The sequence below is a fragment of the Festucalex cinctus genome, chromosome 9 (assembly GCF_051991245.1).
Source record: "Festucalex cinctus isolate MCC-2025b chromosome 9, RoL_Fcin_1.0, whole genome shotgun sequence".
NCBI classification, from domain to species: Eukaryota; Metazoa; Chordata; class Actinopteri; order Syngnathiformes; family Syngnathidae; genus Festucalex; species Festucalex cinctus.
In genome coordinates, this window is record NC_135419.1 from 4,005,806 (window position 1) to 4,021,068 (window position 15,263).

Sequence of the window (15,263 nt, forward strand, 5' to 3'; positions counted from 1 at the left end):
AACAAAAGAAAATTGCATTTAATAATTGTGTATCTTCATAAACTGGATCATCATTGTAATGTTATTAATTCATTCACTTCAGGCTATTTTCACTGAAGCAACCCCTTTACTGGATTTTGACTGCTTTTTCAAGGCCCACAGAGTATTGTATTCAATTGCTATAAAACATGGAATCTACCAAAAAAAAAAAAAAAAAAAAAAAATAGCATCTCTTCTTTCATCAGGAAAAAAAAGGTATATTTCTATTTGTTTCAGTTTTGCAGCAATTAGCATTAGAATATAGCTAAGTTTGATCCCAAATCTGTTCAAAACAGTGGGGAAAAGAGTTTTTTGCAACATGGCTCTGTTTGATCTCTTATACTCTTCTGCCACCTGCTGGCTGTTTTTGTAATAACTACCAATGCTTCAAGCGTTTTCTTCAGTTCCGAGGCTGCATCAAAGCCTTCTGTATGCTCTAGCATAAAAAAACCTAAAAAAACGTATAAATACGTCTTTGGGAGCAAATGAGTTAAAATACGTGTCTATGGCTATAACTAGAATCCATTTAATGACTCTCAGGGTCTGTAGACACCCAGGTCAGAGAATCTTAAAGTGCAAAAGTCAACCACAGGTTCTGCAGGTAAATGAAAAAGGTACAAATTTCCCCACTTTTGACAGATTGAGTTACATTTTCGCATCACAGTTCTTGATGAATGGCTCACCTATCAATGGCAATGATCATTTATGCCTTAGGATATGTGTAAATTGATGCAGGATGTGATTGTGTTATCAGGAGCCTTATGAAAACTCCAACATGAACTATAGACAAAGCTCAAAACATGGAAAAAAGTAGTCATAAAAAAAAAAACAGAAATTGAAAGGCACATTGTGACTTTATCTACTATCAATCATCTTATCACAACACCTCACATTTATAATCTGTCTTTTCCCAAACAAAACCATAACCCCTTGAGCCAATATAATCTTACACTTGCATGCATTCACACTGCACTACGCTTTGCAACTTTCCAATACCCGACACGTCTCATTTGATCTGCATTATTTAAGGCTGAACCTTTTTATTCGAGTCTTTGGATTTCTGAAATGTGAAAGTCCTTTCAGACGCTGAAGTACAAAAAGCATTCAACAAGATTTTATCTCCACCTAGTGGCTGTTTTCTTTCATTACAACATTGACTTGGACGTTTGTGCTTCTGGATGCTGGTGAGAAATTATCCTTGGCAGGATGGCAGGCTGCAAGTTTACATCCTGTAAATCAGTTCCAATGATTTTAAGTACTTCTGAAGATGCTGCCTTTAAGTTTGTTTCTTTGATTCCCATTCCTGTAAAAATAGATCACAAAAAATCGAAGGAAAAAAAAATGTTTTACAAATAAATTGGACATTAAATATTGGCTGTAATGATTGTATCATTTGCTGAATGTCAGGTGAGCACAGGAAGTGAATGTAACATTACCTTTGCCTTCTGCATGACAGTTCCTGAAGATGACGCATACACAGAAGGGGGTCGCTTGCGCATCTCCGCGGCACAGTTTACCGCTAAGCTGTCACTGTAGATATTATGCGCTTTCTTCCTGGACCCCTATAGACAAGGAATACATCATATAGGCTGGGGCGGGTAATGCTGACCAATCCTCCGTTTAAAATACCTTGACAGGTGGGACGCTTTCCACGGGTGCACCCAAGGCGCCACCTGCCAGGCTTTTCTTGAGATTTTCTTTCACTTCGGACAGTCGCAGTTCCAGGTCCACTCGCGCTGCTTCCTTAGCCCGGCAAGCCTCTTCCAGCTGGGACACACGCTGGTTCAAGAGGACGCATCTCTTCTCTGGAGACACATACAGTACACTTGAGGGTTACAATAACAAAACTAAGCCTTATAATAAAGCAGATTCACATTGCAGTTTGTGAGGGGAAAAAAATAGCATTTTGTGCCTCATCAAAACACATTGAATAGCAAAACTGAGAAGAGGAGATAGTGCCAAAAAAGTTGAGCTTGGCTGGACGCACACGCGTCTCTCACGACACCTACCGCTGGTTGTCGGAAGTTGCGGCTTTTTGTCCTGTCAGAGCAGAAGCAGGAGCTTCTCCTCTTCTCCACTTAAACCCATTCTGGTCTGAACCTGACAGTAATTGTTGCCTACATACATAAGCTACAAACCATGCTAGTCTCTAGCTAACCAAATAATTAACCCAATATATTATTATTATTATTAGAATTATTATTATTATTGTCTATATGACATAGATGAATCAGTATTTTTTTTTTTTTGTAGCCCGTAATCAGTATCTTATTTTGAAATTACTTGTTCAGAACCACCAAAAAGCCCAAAACGGGTCACAATACTGCCTACGGGTCAGTACAAGCCTATTTGCAGACCAATACTGGTGTGTGTAAAAATAACTTGTCATTACTGTTGTTACCTTAATCTTGTTTTGTCATTATATTATTAAAGGCATCATATTTGATACAGTTCGTAGATTACGAGTTATGCTGCATTCGAGGAAGGTCAGAAGTCAGCTGGCTTCTCCCAGTTCCAACCTGAAAGCGTTTGTGGCGAAAGTAAACAACCAAAATGGTGGATTGTGATAATTTTTTTTTTTTTTTTTTTTCCTGGTCCTCAAAACACATTTTGACCTCCAACAAACTTGACTTTGACTTCTCCCAATTTTGCTTCTTTTATTGTTTTCTTTTTTTTTTCTTTTTATTTTTTTTTATTTTATAAGCGTTCCACACAGTTCGGTAGTTCACCATGACGACACGATGAAGTCAGTGGGTGAAATTGGGGTAACCCCCCCCACCACCGACTACGCAAGTGGGATTTTCAACTACAAGGGGGTGTTCCCGTACACACTTCCTGGTTTGAAGTCGGAAAAATCCGACTTCCCACTTTCCTCGAATGCAGCATTAGATTACTGTTTTATGTTTACGTTCAAAATAAAGACGTCAATCAATCAATTACCTAATGAATTGGCTATAAAGTTTATACTGACATTGTAAAAATAGTTCAATGAATTTAATAATAAAATTGTTTACTAACACTTTTACATACTTTCTATTGAAAATGGACGATTTTTATAGAAGGATGTTTCAGTTTTGACTTGAAACAATCGGAATATAAGACTGAATATTAAACTTGAGGAAATTAATAAATAAGTTAGGAATGTCATGTTGTTGATGTTTTATTCATCCCTGCAGGCTAAATTCTGTTCCCACTCACTGGAAAATAATCTGGGTTTATGGAGGTCAGACAGCGCAGACCCATTCGACATGCAAGCTTTTGCAGGATTTCGACATACAAGTTCAAGCAAGGACCAAAATAAAGATATCTTTTTCCCTTTTCTTTTGATCTTTCTCGGCTCTTCTTACCAGAAGCCGTTTGCAGCTGTTCCTTCAGCCCTCGCTTCTCCTGTCGCAGGTTTGAGAGGGTATTTCGGATCCCATCCTTCTCTTTTTCCAGCTCTTCTTTTTCTTTCAGGTAGCGCTTAGCATCCTCCTCCGCTCGTGTTTTCCCATACCTTCCGTACTGGTTACAGTCTGAGGAGCGATGTCAAACCAGAGCATTTATTTATCTTTTCTCGCGTATTAATGACACGTTCATGAAATAAAAACAATAAGAACATAATCAACCTCGATGATAAGCTCATGATGTAATGTGACACACACCCGAAGTAAAGGTCATGGGGCGAGACGGCGAATCTAATGTGTGTAATAACTCTCGTGTTACATCCTGAAGCTGTCCGCATTGAAGCGCGCTCACTCCTTCTTTGAAGTATCGCAATGTTAACGCAAAGCCCTGAGAGAGAGAAAGAAAGGACAACGCCGATATCGTGTTGCTAACCCAAGAATGCTCATCTTCCCTATTTGTGGGAGAGCAGCCAAAGGACACAATGGCGCACATGGGAGCGGCAAGTGAGAAGTGGAGATCCTGGATGGAAAGTGAGACGGGACACGGGAACTTGGAAGCAGATAGAAGCTGATGTTCTGTTTTATTACAAACGGAGCATTGGTAAGCACCAGTCGAGGGTCATCTGGGATTCCTCCGTTAGGTATGATTAAGATGTAGCATCTGTAAAACGTCTTTCAGGCCAGCAAGAACATTTTTTTGGGGGGTACATATCCATGACAACATAGCGAAAATGTAAACTTTTCATCGTGGTTTTTGGAAAGTTTTATGTTAAAAAGTTACAGTTGTCAAAATGATCCATCCCCCGTTCACACCAGCTTGCAATCATATGTAATATGCTTACCCAGCCAAGAGTGACCAAAACTCTGAACATGATCACCAACTGGGTGCCTAACCTCTTTAAGTCATTCAAACCCAAAAAACATTTTTTAATATTTTGTCCTTCACTCCCAAAAATGTATTAACACGTTTTTTTTTTTTTTTTTTTAATGTATGAGCATACAGAAGGCTTTGATGCAGCTTCTTACATGAAGAGGTGGCTTAAAAAAAAAAAAAAAAAAAAAAAAAGGAACTAATGCAAGAATACAACAGTGGCAGTACAGTAAATGCATTTTTTTTTTACTATAATTCTTTGCTTTTTTTTTTGTTTGTTTGTTTGTTTTGTTTTGTTTTTACTTTATAAATCTTGAACAACTTAAACAAAACGGTGATGTAGTCTGATATTTTAGCTCCAGATACTTCGGCGCGTCACTCACCTAACCCGAACTGTTTTCAGTGTTAAATAGAAGCACTAATGATGTTTGTTTTAAAAAACAAAACAAAACAAAAAAACAAACATAGATGTTTTCAAGCATTTGCGTTTCCAGGCCCACAGATGGGCAAACTGATTTGCTTTTTAATTGCTGGTTAAAAACTGTAATGTGTACAGGCCCCCTAAACTTGCCATACGTATGCTCAGCACACATCCACGCGAGTTCATTCGGAAATCCGACCAAATACTTACTTGAACCTGTTCGCTTGAGGGAGTTCAACGGTTTGGTTTTGTCAGAATCGCTGCTGGAGAAACTGGAGCGCCGTTTCCCTTGATTCCCACACTGCTGCCGGCGGCTCTCCATTGACTGGAGTGGAAGAACACACACACAAAAAAAAAAAAAAAGTTGAAAGACTCGGCCACGTAAGTGAAGCCACGTTTAGATTTATTGACTTCTGACAAAGGAGGCGTGTCCATGTGGAGGTGGTGAGAAGCGTGCATTTAAATGCATGTCAGTGGACTGACATGAGGGGTTTACGGGCTGTTAAACTAGCGCGACCCCTTCGCCTTCTTGCCACCACTCTGGTGGCTGTTTTTCCTCACGCACGGAATTGTGAGGCAGATGTGCTAACCACGAGGACACTGTGTTGTCTATCAACAAAATCCATCCATCCATCCATTTTCTTGACCGCTTATTCCTCACAAGGGTCGCGGGGGGGTGCTGGAGCCTATCTCAGCTGGCTCTGGGCAGTAGGCAGGGTACACCCTGGACTCGTTGCCAGCCAATCGCAGGGCACACAGAGAAGAACAACCATCCACACTCACGCGCACACCTAGGGAGAATTCGGAGAATCCAATTAACTCATTCACTCCCAGCCATTTTCATGTTCTATTGCTATAAAAACATGGAAGCTACCAAAAGAAAAATGTGTCTCTTCTTTCATCAGAAAAAAAAAAAAAAAGGTATGGTATATTTTTTAACAATTTTTATGTTTTGTAACAGTTAGCATTAGAATTAGCTACGTTTCATCATTATTCACAAACCTGTTGAAAATACTGGGAAAAAGAGCTTGATGCAACATGGACCTGTTTGATCTCTTATACTTTGCTGCCACCTGCTGGCCTTTTTTTTGTTGTTTATTTATTTATTTATTTTTGTAATAACTACCGTCGTTTTAAGCAACCACTTCAAGTCAGAAACTGCATAAAAGCCTTCATACAAAAACTCTAGCAAACAAAAACCTACAAAACGTATAAATACGTTTTTGGGAGTGAATGAGTTAACCTGCCATGCATGTCTTTGGAATGTGGGAGGAGACCGGAGTACCCGGAGAAGACCCACGCGGACATCTGAAGGCCGGAACCTGGACTCGAACCCGAGTCCTCAGAACTGGGAGGCGGATGTGCTAACCACTCAAGCACCGTGTCGCCCATCATCAAAATCATTAAAAAATAAATAAATAAATACATTTTAGTGAATCGATTACAATTTTCACAATATGCACATTTACTGAGAGACACCTGTATACAGTAAATGTATTTATGATACTAATTTCAAAAGAAACGTGTGTCCATCTCCCACCTGCACATCCTCATTGGGGACCTCATCATATGTTCTGGAGTCCGTGTTAATTCCGGACGACGTGACCCACCTACATAAGCATCCGAGCGCGGGGAAGAAATAACGTCTGCGTTAGGTCAAAAGGGGGGTCCCGAATGTTAGCAGCGGCCCATTCTTAACCCTAAAAGCGTCACTCACAGGAAGGAATGGCGAGCAGCATTGCGGATATTAGCAATGGTCTCCACGTCGACGCAGTCATAATGTAGCGATTCCGGATCTGTTGTGGAGCCGGTTTCTGCCAAGAGAACTCCAAGCCATCTGCCAAGGTCCTCAGAGTTGGCTGCCTGAAAATCCGCAGAACACATTCAATCAGTAGGAGGAGGTCACTTCTTTTAAACTTTAAAGCGCTTTATGCTGGTTAAATCACAACGCTCGACACTTCCCACCTCAAGAGCAGCCACGGTGGTGCTTGCTCGTAATATCCTGAAGGCGATGGGATGCTTGGGTCCCAGGCCTGGCACCACTTCGCAGCCATGCAGTGGCAGGGAGGGCAAGGAGGTCTGATGGTCGCCCCTGTCGTGGTAAAAGTGCAGGAAGCCTCGGCACACGCAGCACCAGTGCTCCTGCCACTCTTGGTTGACGAGCACCGACAGATAACCTGAACGTGGGAAAAATAATGAGGTGAACTCTGAGGTGAGCTCGTGAGAAAACAGCAACGCGGCCACCGACCTTGTCGAGGGTCGTTGTAGGCCGCCCGAGAAGTCTTCTTCTTTGAGAAGCTGATGATGCGTGTGATCTTTCGACCTGCAGCGAAGGCTCCACGCTTCACCTTACCTGCATTGGAAATCAGAAAGAATTAGTTGAACATACTTTTTAAAATCAATTGAAATCAGTACTTGATTGTAACAGAGTAACATTTGTAGAAACAAACAGATTCCATCCATTTCGACCCTTTATCACCTTATGGGTGCCAATATTTGGTATATTAGCTGATAAAGCTGATATCTCACTGGGGTTTCCATCAGGATTTGCAAGAGGTTCACAGACAGTTTTTAACTTGTCGCAAAGACATTTCCAACATATTCAGACAATTTTTCACTGTCTGTGAAGATCTTCTGAAACCTTTTACATACCCTGACGAAAACCTCAAATTAGCAACATTCGCATGCATTCTTAGGAAGATAATAGGGAATTTTTCATTTATGGATTTGTTTTACATTTTCACTTTAGAAAAAAAAATGATGCTGACACTGGGAAATCCCTACACTTTATTTAAAAAAAATTAAATTCAGAAATTATGTTGAAATTTGGAAAACTATTTATAGCAGAAAACTTTATGCTGATGACCCATGAAGCTCCCTCAAATTTTTGATATAATTTTTTAAATAAAACTGTAAATTCTTGTAATTCTTATACATTTAAAAAAAAAAAAAAGTACTGACATAGATATATTTTTTTATTTTGAAACTAATATTTTATCTTTTACTGCAAATGAATATGGGTTTGAAATATTGGTTATCGGTTAAAAAAAATAATTCTATCGACCTAACACTAACCATATACCCTGCTCAGGGTCGTGGTAGCATTAAAAGTCAGCGATTTGAACCTACACCCCCAAACACGTAGCTACAACTTTTCCCATATGATTCTTTAAGGAACAACAGAGAGTCATCAGTTCTGCACAGAAAATCATTGGCTGTTCCCTTCCTTCATTAGAAGAAATTGCAAATTGTAGACTGGTCTCAAAAGCTGGAAAAATAGCAAAGGACTTTTCTCACCCTGCCAATGCACTTTTTCAGTTACTGCCCTCAGGGAGACGTTATAGGTGCCTTAAAACCAGGACTAGTAGGTACAGAGACAGTTTTTTCCCAGAGTGTAGTAACTCTTTTAAACAGCCATAAGTAGTATTTTTAACTAATGGGTGCTCTTAGTATTTATTAGGGGTGTGAATTGCCTAGTACCTGACGATTCGATTCGTATCACGATTCACAGGTCACGATTCGATTCGATACCGATTAATCCCGATACGAATTTATAAGTCGATTGTTGCGATTTTTTTTCATTCAAATTTAGAAAATACTAATCAGTAAGCTTGTAGAGTGTAAGATTTATATGAAAATGTATTATTTATTTATCTGAAATTTCAGTCTTATAGAGGTTGTAATCTGTTTCATGTTTGAACAGCATTAAAATAAAATATTAAGGCTTAATGTTCCGTTCATATAACATTCTTCCATGCTTAAGGTGTGAATCCTAACCCGAAGTCAGACGTTTTGTTGAATATTTTTCCATTAAAAATGGAAGTTTAAAAATCGATTCACACACACAAAAAAAAGGCAATGATGATAAGACGTTGAATCGGTAAGACTACCGAATAAACAATTCTGAGCTCTTAAAAAAAAAAAAAAAAAAAAAAAAAAAAAAAAAAATCGATTTTTTTAGTAGTATCACGATATATCGCCGAATTGATTTTTTTTAACACCCCTAGTATTTATTTCTTAAATTTGTGTTTGTGTATGGTTCTAATGGTGGTTTTAAAGATGAAGCACTTTACTGGAGCGGCGTTTTTAATTTCGTTGTATTTATCTATTTACAATGACAATAAAGGTATTCATTCATTCAATGAAGGAATGAGAAGCTCATGTGGCGACATGACTGGCTCGACAAAAAGGGATTTAGTCAAATCCCGGTATTGGGTTTTTGGCCAGTCAGCCTATCATTCTTATTAGGGGTGTTAAAAAAAAAAAAAATCGATTCGGCGATATATCGCGATACTACATCGCGCGATTCTCGAATCGATTCAATAATCGGCAGAATCGATTTTTTTTTTTTTTTTTTTTTTTTTTTTTTTTTTTTTAGGATTCACACCTTGAGCATGGAAGAATGTTATATGAACGGCACATTAAGCCTTAATATTTTTATTTTAATGCTGTTCAAACATGAAACAGATTACAACCTCTATAAGACTGAAATTTCAGATAAATAAATAATACATTTTCATATAAATCTTACACTCTACAAGCTTACTGATTAGTATTTTCTAAATATGAATGAAAAAAAATCGCAACAATCGACTTATAAATTCGTATCGGGATTAATCGGTATCGAATCGAATCGTGACCTGTGAATCGTGATACGAATCGAATCGTCAGGTACTAGGCAATTCACACCCCTAATTCTTATCATCAATCTATCAGCAAGAAGCAATTTCCACATCCTGCTGCAACTGCCAAATATGTTCACTAAAAAAATAAAAAAAAGAAAAGGAAAAAAAAAAGTAGCTCCATTCATGACTTATTCTCACCATTTTCTCTAACGTTCTCCCCTGTTGATACGCCGACGCTGTCGGAATCGGAATTGTTCCTCTCTGCAGATAACCTCTGAGGAAAACGCACACACGCATACAGACAAATGGATGAATTTAGTGAGACACTTCAACTCAATAACCTTCATGATTTACAAGCAAGTGTGTTGTTCGAGTCTTCGGGAGCAATCTGGGGTTAGTGTGTTGTGCTCCCGTTCCACTTGTTTTGTCTCGCACGAGTGGGATCCCTCACTTTCATTCTTTGTTTTTGCTCACGTGTAGCGCCCACCACAAACACATGACTTTGGATTCCGACCCTCCCTTTGTTGGCTTAAATTTATGGTTCCTATCAGAACTCAGTCCAACAGGTGAGTCACCTCCAACCCCATTATCGATGTCTTAAAAATCACTTAATAACATCTTGTCTTTGTGCTGTCAATCAACTGCAGCTGACATATAATTGATTAGGCGAATTCATGGTGACAACACAATTGCTGCTTGCCACTGACTTTTCTTCGCCGCAGCTGTGAAAAGGAAGTTATAATTTGCGGGTGCAAATGACACATCAAATTCCTTCCACCTTTTGACTCACCTGGTCAAGTTCGCTTTTCCTCAGAATGACGGGGGACGCGGCTACCTCCGGCGCAGTGCATTGACCCTTCACCTCTCTGACAACCTGTAAGGGATCATGTGGTCGAGTCAAACCATCTCTACCAAATACTAAACACAATAAACATCATCGGCTATTATGACCAAAATGACTCCATTACCAAATGGAGTGGGCGATTATAGTTAATGCATTAAATCATGCTGCAGTTACCCTGAGCCATCTCTCCGCTTGCTCTTTACTCTGCACAGCGAGCACCACAGCATCTCCGTTGGGGAGGGTGAACCGGAGTTCATGGTGCTTCCGTTTGCTGTCCTTTGGGGCGTACACCACAGTGCATTGGGGAAGCAGCAGGTCCACGTAAGGGCACGTATCCTTGGAGCTCTTATAACACTGCGCAATGACACCGATAATAGTAAAAATGACTGCAAAATATTGGATAGAATTCTATATAGATGTAAATGTGTCTTCTTTTTCCTGCATTGACTAACCAACCTGCAATCGATTCTCTCGTATAACCGTGAGCTGTTTGGCCCACTGGCCGAAGCGTTTCTTGCGTAGCAGGAAGGCACAGATGCGACAGTCCCTGGTCGGGGGCATGGAGCTCTCGTCGGAGGGCCACTGATGTGTGAGTGGCACACCGGGGCTCCTCTCCTCCTCGTCTTCCTCATAGGACTCGTAGGAGCTACTCAGAGCGTCGGAATCATTGTCTGAGACAGCAGAGGAGAGGCAGGGTACGTCAAAATATTTTCCATGATTTACATTTAGATACGGGCGGGTGTTATGTATTAACGCATTCACTCGCCGCCATTTTCACATTTCGCAATCCCGTTCGCTCCCGGCTGTTTTACTGGATTTTGACTGATTTTTCAAGGCCCACAGAATATTGTGTTCAATTGCTATAAAACCTACCAAAAGAAAGATTAAAAACTCTTCTTTCATCAGGAAAAAAAAAAAAAAGTATATTTCTATCTGTTTCCGTTTTGCAGCAATTAGCATTAGAAGAAAGCTAAGTTTCATCAGTTTTCACAAATCTATTTAAAATTGTAAGTAATTGAGCTTTTTTTCTAGCTGGCCCTGGTTGATCTCCTTTGCTCTGCTGCCACCTGCTGGCCGTTTGTGTAATAACTACCATTTCTGCAACCGTTCTTTGCAGTTGAGAGGCTGCATCAAAGCCTTCTGTATGCACTAGCATTAAAACAAACAAACCAAAAAAACGTATAAATACGTCTTTGGGACACTTAAAAAAACGTATTTATACGTTATTGGGAGCAAATGAGTTAACTTACAGGAGTTTTTACGATGGGAGTTGATGCGAGTAGTTGGGTAATTGTTGTCTGCATCTTCATATCCGTCCTCTATGGAGTTGGGAGGGCTCGGTCGAACTGCAAACAAATACAGTTTTTTTTTCCTTCACAATTGCTAAGGCACATTTCTTGAAACCTGAAGTTGGTAGTTCACATGAAGTTTGAAATGAACTACTACAAATCTGCCACTAAATTGAAGCATTTTAAATCACAAGAAGCACCTTGTTAATACGTAATTATGTGCTAAATGTATCCATTTATAATGTCTGATCGAAAAAAGAAATCAATATGGACAAAATGTTAAGTCGAGCACGAAAGACGTTTACCTCTCGCGATGATGTATTCGGGCATCTTGCCCGGACCGAGTGGCACTGCCTCCTCATAATACTCCTCAGGCGGAGGTGTTGTGGGCAGAGGGGGAGGTGAGTCAGCTGAATGCCCGGCTGAGGACTCGCCGCAGCACTTGGAGGTGAGCTAGGAAGATAAAAATGTTTGAGTGATTTGTATGTTCCCAGCCGAAGGGGCTACTCCATCAAAGAGATACAGAGAATAAACTGGGTGGGGTCCTAATTCTTCATTTACAGTGCGATGAGCATGTGGGAAACCCCGCAACATGGAATACGTCGTCTTGTATTCCCTAAAGCCTCTTCAATCATGTACACATCGCAATCTTCTCTCACTTAGTTAGTTTTGGAAAAGAAAGGCTGAAAGTCTAGCATAGATTTTAAATGATGTGGAGAGTCAAATATCACACAACTAAGCCAGTTCCAATTTAAAAAAAAAAAAAAAAAAAAAAAACATTTGGCTGCGCATGAAATTAGGCCACTGACCTGTTTCAAATTCTCACTTTGTGTGTCTTTTTCTAGCTTCAAATCGTCTGTAACATCTTTTAGGTCCCCAAGCTCACAGTCTGGAAGTGAAAACAACTCGTATTTAATTTCAAGACGAAACGGGAGGCCCTGTGTACTGTAAATGTACGGGAATTGAAACGCACCAAACTTCTCAAAGAGGGACTCCACAAAGCTGGTGCCATTCCTGTACACTGCCGAGTTCACATAGATGTAGTCGGCTCCTGAAACTGGAATAACAAAGGCTCATTTGAACACTTGTGGCTCGGGCAACACCTTTTTATGTATTTCTCTTAGGATCGTTCCATACCAAATCACTCCTCAAGTGAAAATTTGAACCAAGACAAATTAGATTTTCATGAAACTTGGTGTACTTGTTGATAGCGACGGCACAGCACAAAATCTCAAATTATAGGTGAATCGGAGCACGGGTTTGGGAGCATCAGTCCGCCGAATTTGGACATTTTTTGTCAAAAAGGGGCGTGGCCATCTTCCTTTGAACCCTTGTATTGAGGAACGAGTGGGTCAATCTTCACACAACAGATATTGTTAGAAAGGGAATTCAACAAGTTTCTTTGAGGAGTCTGGTGCATATGTTAGTACCGCATTTTCCGCACTATAAGGCGCACCTTCAATGAATGACATATTTTCAAACTTTTTCCATATATAAGGCGCTACAGTAGAGGCTGGGGTTACGTTACGCATCCATTAGATGGCGCTGCGCTAAAGGGAATGTCAACAAAACAGTCAGATAGGTCAGTCGAACTTTATTAATAGATTACAAACCAGCTTTCTGACAACTCCATTCACTCCCAAAATGAATAAACAGCTGTTTTATTATTTTCTCTGAGGTCAAGGATTAGTATTAGCTAGCGTTCCAAGATGGCGGGATCCTCAAAAAATTGAAGGCTTTTAGGTGCGCCTTATAGTGCGGAAAATACAGTAACCTTTTGACTTTTGACCTTCTGAATATGTGACCTAAACACGTTTTTTTTCCATAAAATGTAATCTTTAAGAGGTGTACATTTTTAGCAACAATAAGGAGTGTTATACCATCACTATCAACAAGTACACCAAGTTTCATTCAAATCAAAATCGGCTTGGTGGCCGACCTGATGGCTGTATCTGCTGCAAGAGGTTCCAAACGGAGGTCTTCTTTTCCTGTGTGGAGGAGCTCAGGGTCTCCTGATCCAACAACTTCAAGAGTGCACTCAGCTCACTCACCAACCGCTCCATTGCTGCATGGAGATGAAATGTCAGAGGATACACAGAGCATCAGCGGAGCAAAGGTCAGGCAAGGATGTCTAAACAATCATGTAAGCTGCTCCTTTTTTGCTTTCACAACATATTTTGCTTTTCTAACCCTTTAACCTTCACCGTCTGTGAGCATCTCTCTCCTCCTCTGATAAGAGCCAGACTAAACAATACAAGAATGGAGTGACAGTCAGGACAGATGCGTGCAACTCCTCATTAAAACAGAGAAAGATAAAACAAGCTGTTTGATCTTCAAACCAAAAAGGAACCACCAACATCATTATTATCTTGGAAATATGGCTTGCTCACACAATGACAAAAATCAAACGCTTATGACGCCAAATTAATTCTTTCACTCGCCGCCATTTTCACATTTCGCAATCCCGTTCGCTCCCGGCTGTTTTACTGGATTTTGACTGATTTTGCAAGGCCCACAGAATATTGTGTTCTATTGCTATAAAAGAATGGAACCTATCAAAAGAAAGATTAAAGTCCCTTCTTTCATCAGGAAAAAAAAAGTATGTTTCTATCTGTTACCGTTTTGTAGCAATTAGCATTAGAAGAGAGCTAAGTTTCATCAGTTTTCACAAATCTATTCAAAATTTTAAGTAATTTAGCTCTTTTTCTACGTGGCCCTGGTTGATCTCCTTTGCTCTGCTGCCACCTGTTGGCCGTTTGTGTAATAACTACCAATTCTGCAACCGTTCTTTGCAGTTGAGAGGCTGCATCAAAGCCTTCTGTATGCTCTAGCATGAAAAACAAACAAAAAAAAAACGGATAAATACGACTTTGGGACACTTAAAACATTAAAAAAAACGTATTTACACGTTATTGGGAGCAAATGAGTCAAAAGCTTTGACAGTATGCCGAGATATGCGCTCGTGACAAGAATAACAAATTACAGAGCACTTTTATAACACAGGCCAAGCTTTCCCTTTAATGACGTGATCTTGATCTGAAAGTTGAGAGATGTTTTAAGGCTTGCACACACAAAGGCCGAGAAGTTGAAAGCGCATGAAACGACACACTTATTGGAACGCTCACATCATCTGCCGGTGCGAGATGTTCTACTCCCCGTTTTAGGAAAACAAAGACACATCTGAACCTACCTCCATTTTGAATCCCTCAAATTCCATTTTGCTTCAGTCTCTCCTCAGTGTGGTATGTTGTCATAGTGACAACACAACATATAAAACTCTCGGTCCAGTCAATAAAAAGAATACAGATGTTGTTTGCAGAGTGTTGCGTGGTAATGATACAGGTGAAGATCCCCCCCCCTCTTAGCAAGTCTCCATCATTCCCATCTGGTGAAACAACAATGCCTTGGATCACTGAAGCTGTATCATCACACCAGTGCACTCTCATTAGCTCCAATGATAAAAGTCAGTGTAAATAATGCAACCGAAATGTGACAGCTTTCAGATTAATGCAGCGCAGTTCTCCAGCACTCATTAAAACAGAGAACCCTGCTGAGGCTAGTCGATCAAAGCTTAGCATTATCTTTGGAAAAACAGAATTTCAAACGATTCTGCAAGTGTACCTAATGTTGCGGCCAGTGGGCGTCGATAGTTGGGGCCCCTACGAACCAATCAACACCGAAGCAGCGGCATCACAGTAAAGCTGATAGCATCTGCTGGAAAATAATGCCCCATAATTCCCACATCTGAACTTGTTGACACTGTTCATTTTGTTTGAATTCCTGCTATATCTTATATATCTGTGTTGACG

General features: G+C 40.1%; 1 protein-coding gene across 3 annotated transcripts in view; it reads right to left on the minus strand.

The window, feature by feature from the left end:
* Positions 1–15,263, minus strand: part of afap1l1a (actin filament associated protein 1-like 1a) — a 32,253-nt gene continuing 16,990 nt past the window's right edge. For 2 of the 3 annotated variants that reach the window (XM_077531748.1, XM_077531750.1), the window contains exons 2-19: positions 13,394–13,519; positions 12,428–12,511; positions 12,264–12,343; positions 11,760–11,907; positions 11,416–11,511; positions 10,622–10,836; positions 10,340–10,519; positions 10,112–10,195; positions 9,520–9,595; positions 6,945–7,049; positions 6,662–6,873; positions 6,414–6,559; positions 6,237–6,306; positions 4,907–5,021; positions 3,366–3,533; positions 1,648–1,823; positions 1,455–1,580; positions 1–1,321 (exon numbers count right to left, since the gene is read on the minus strand). In XM_077531748.1, coding sequence (XP_077387874.1) covers positions 1,295–1,321; positions 1,455–1,580; positions 1,648–1,823; positions 3,366–3,533; positions 4,907–5,021; positions 6,237–6,306; positions 6,414–6,559; positions 6,662–6,873; positions 6,945–7,049; positions 9,520–9,595; positions 10,112–10,195; positions 10,340–10,519; positions 10,622–10,836; positions 11,416–11,511; positions 11,760–11,907; positions 12,264–12,343; positions 12,428–12,511; positions 13,394–13,519 — 2,234 coding nt within the window. In that variant the 3' untranslated portion in view covers positions 1–1,294. The remainder of the gene's footprint in view (positions 1,322–1,454; positions 1,581–1,647; positions 1,824–3,365; positions 3,534–4,906; positions 5,022–6,236; positions 6,307–6,413; positions 6,560–6,661; positions 6,874–6,944; positions 7,050–9,519; positions 9,596–10,111; positions 10,196–10,339; positions 10,520–10,621; positions 10,837–11,415; positions 11,512–11,759; positions 11,908–12,263; positions 12,344–12,427; positions 12,512–13,393; positions 13,520–15,263) is intronic. The other variant, XM_077531751.1, reaches the window with a different exon arrangement.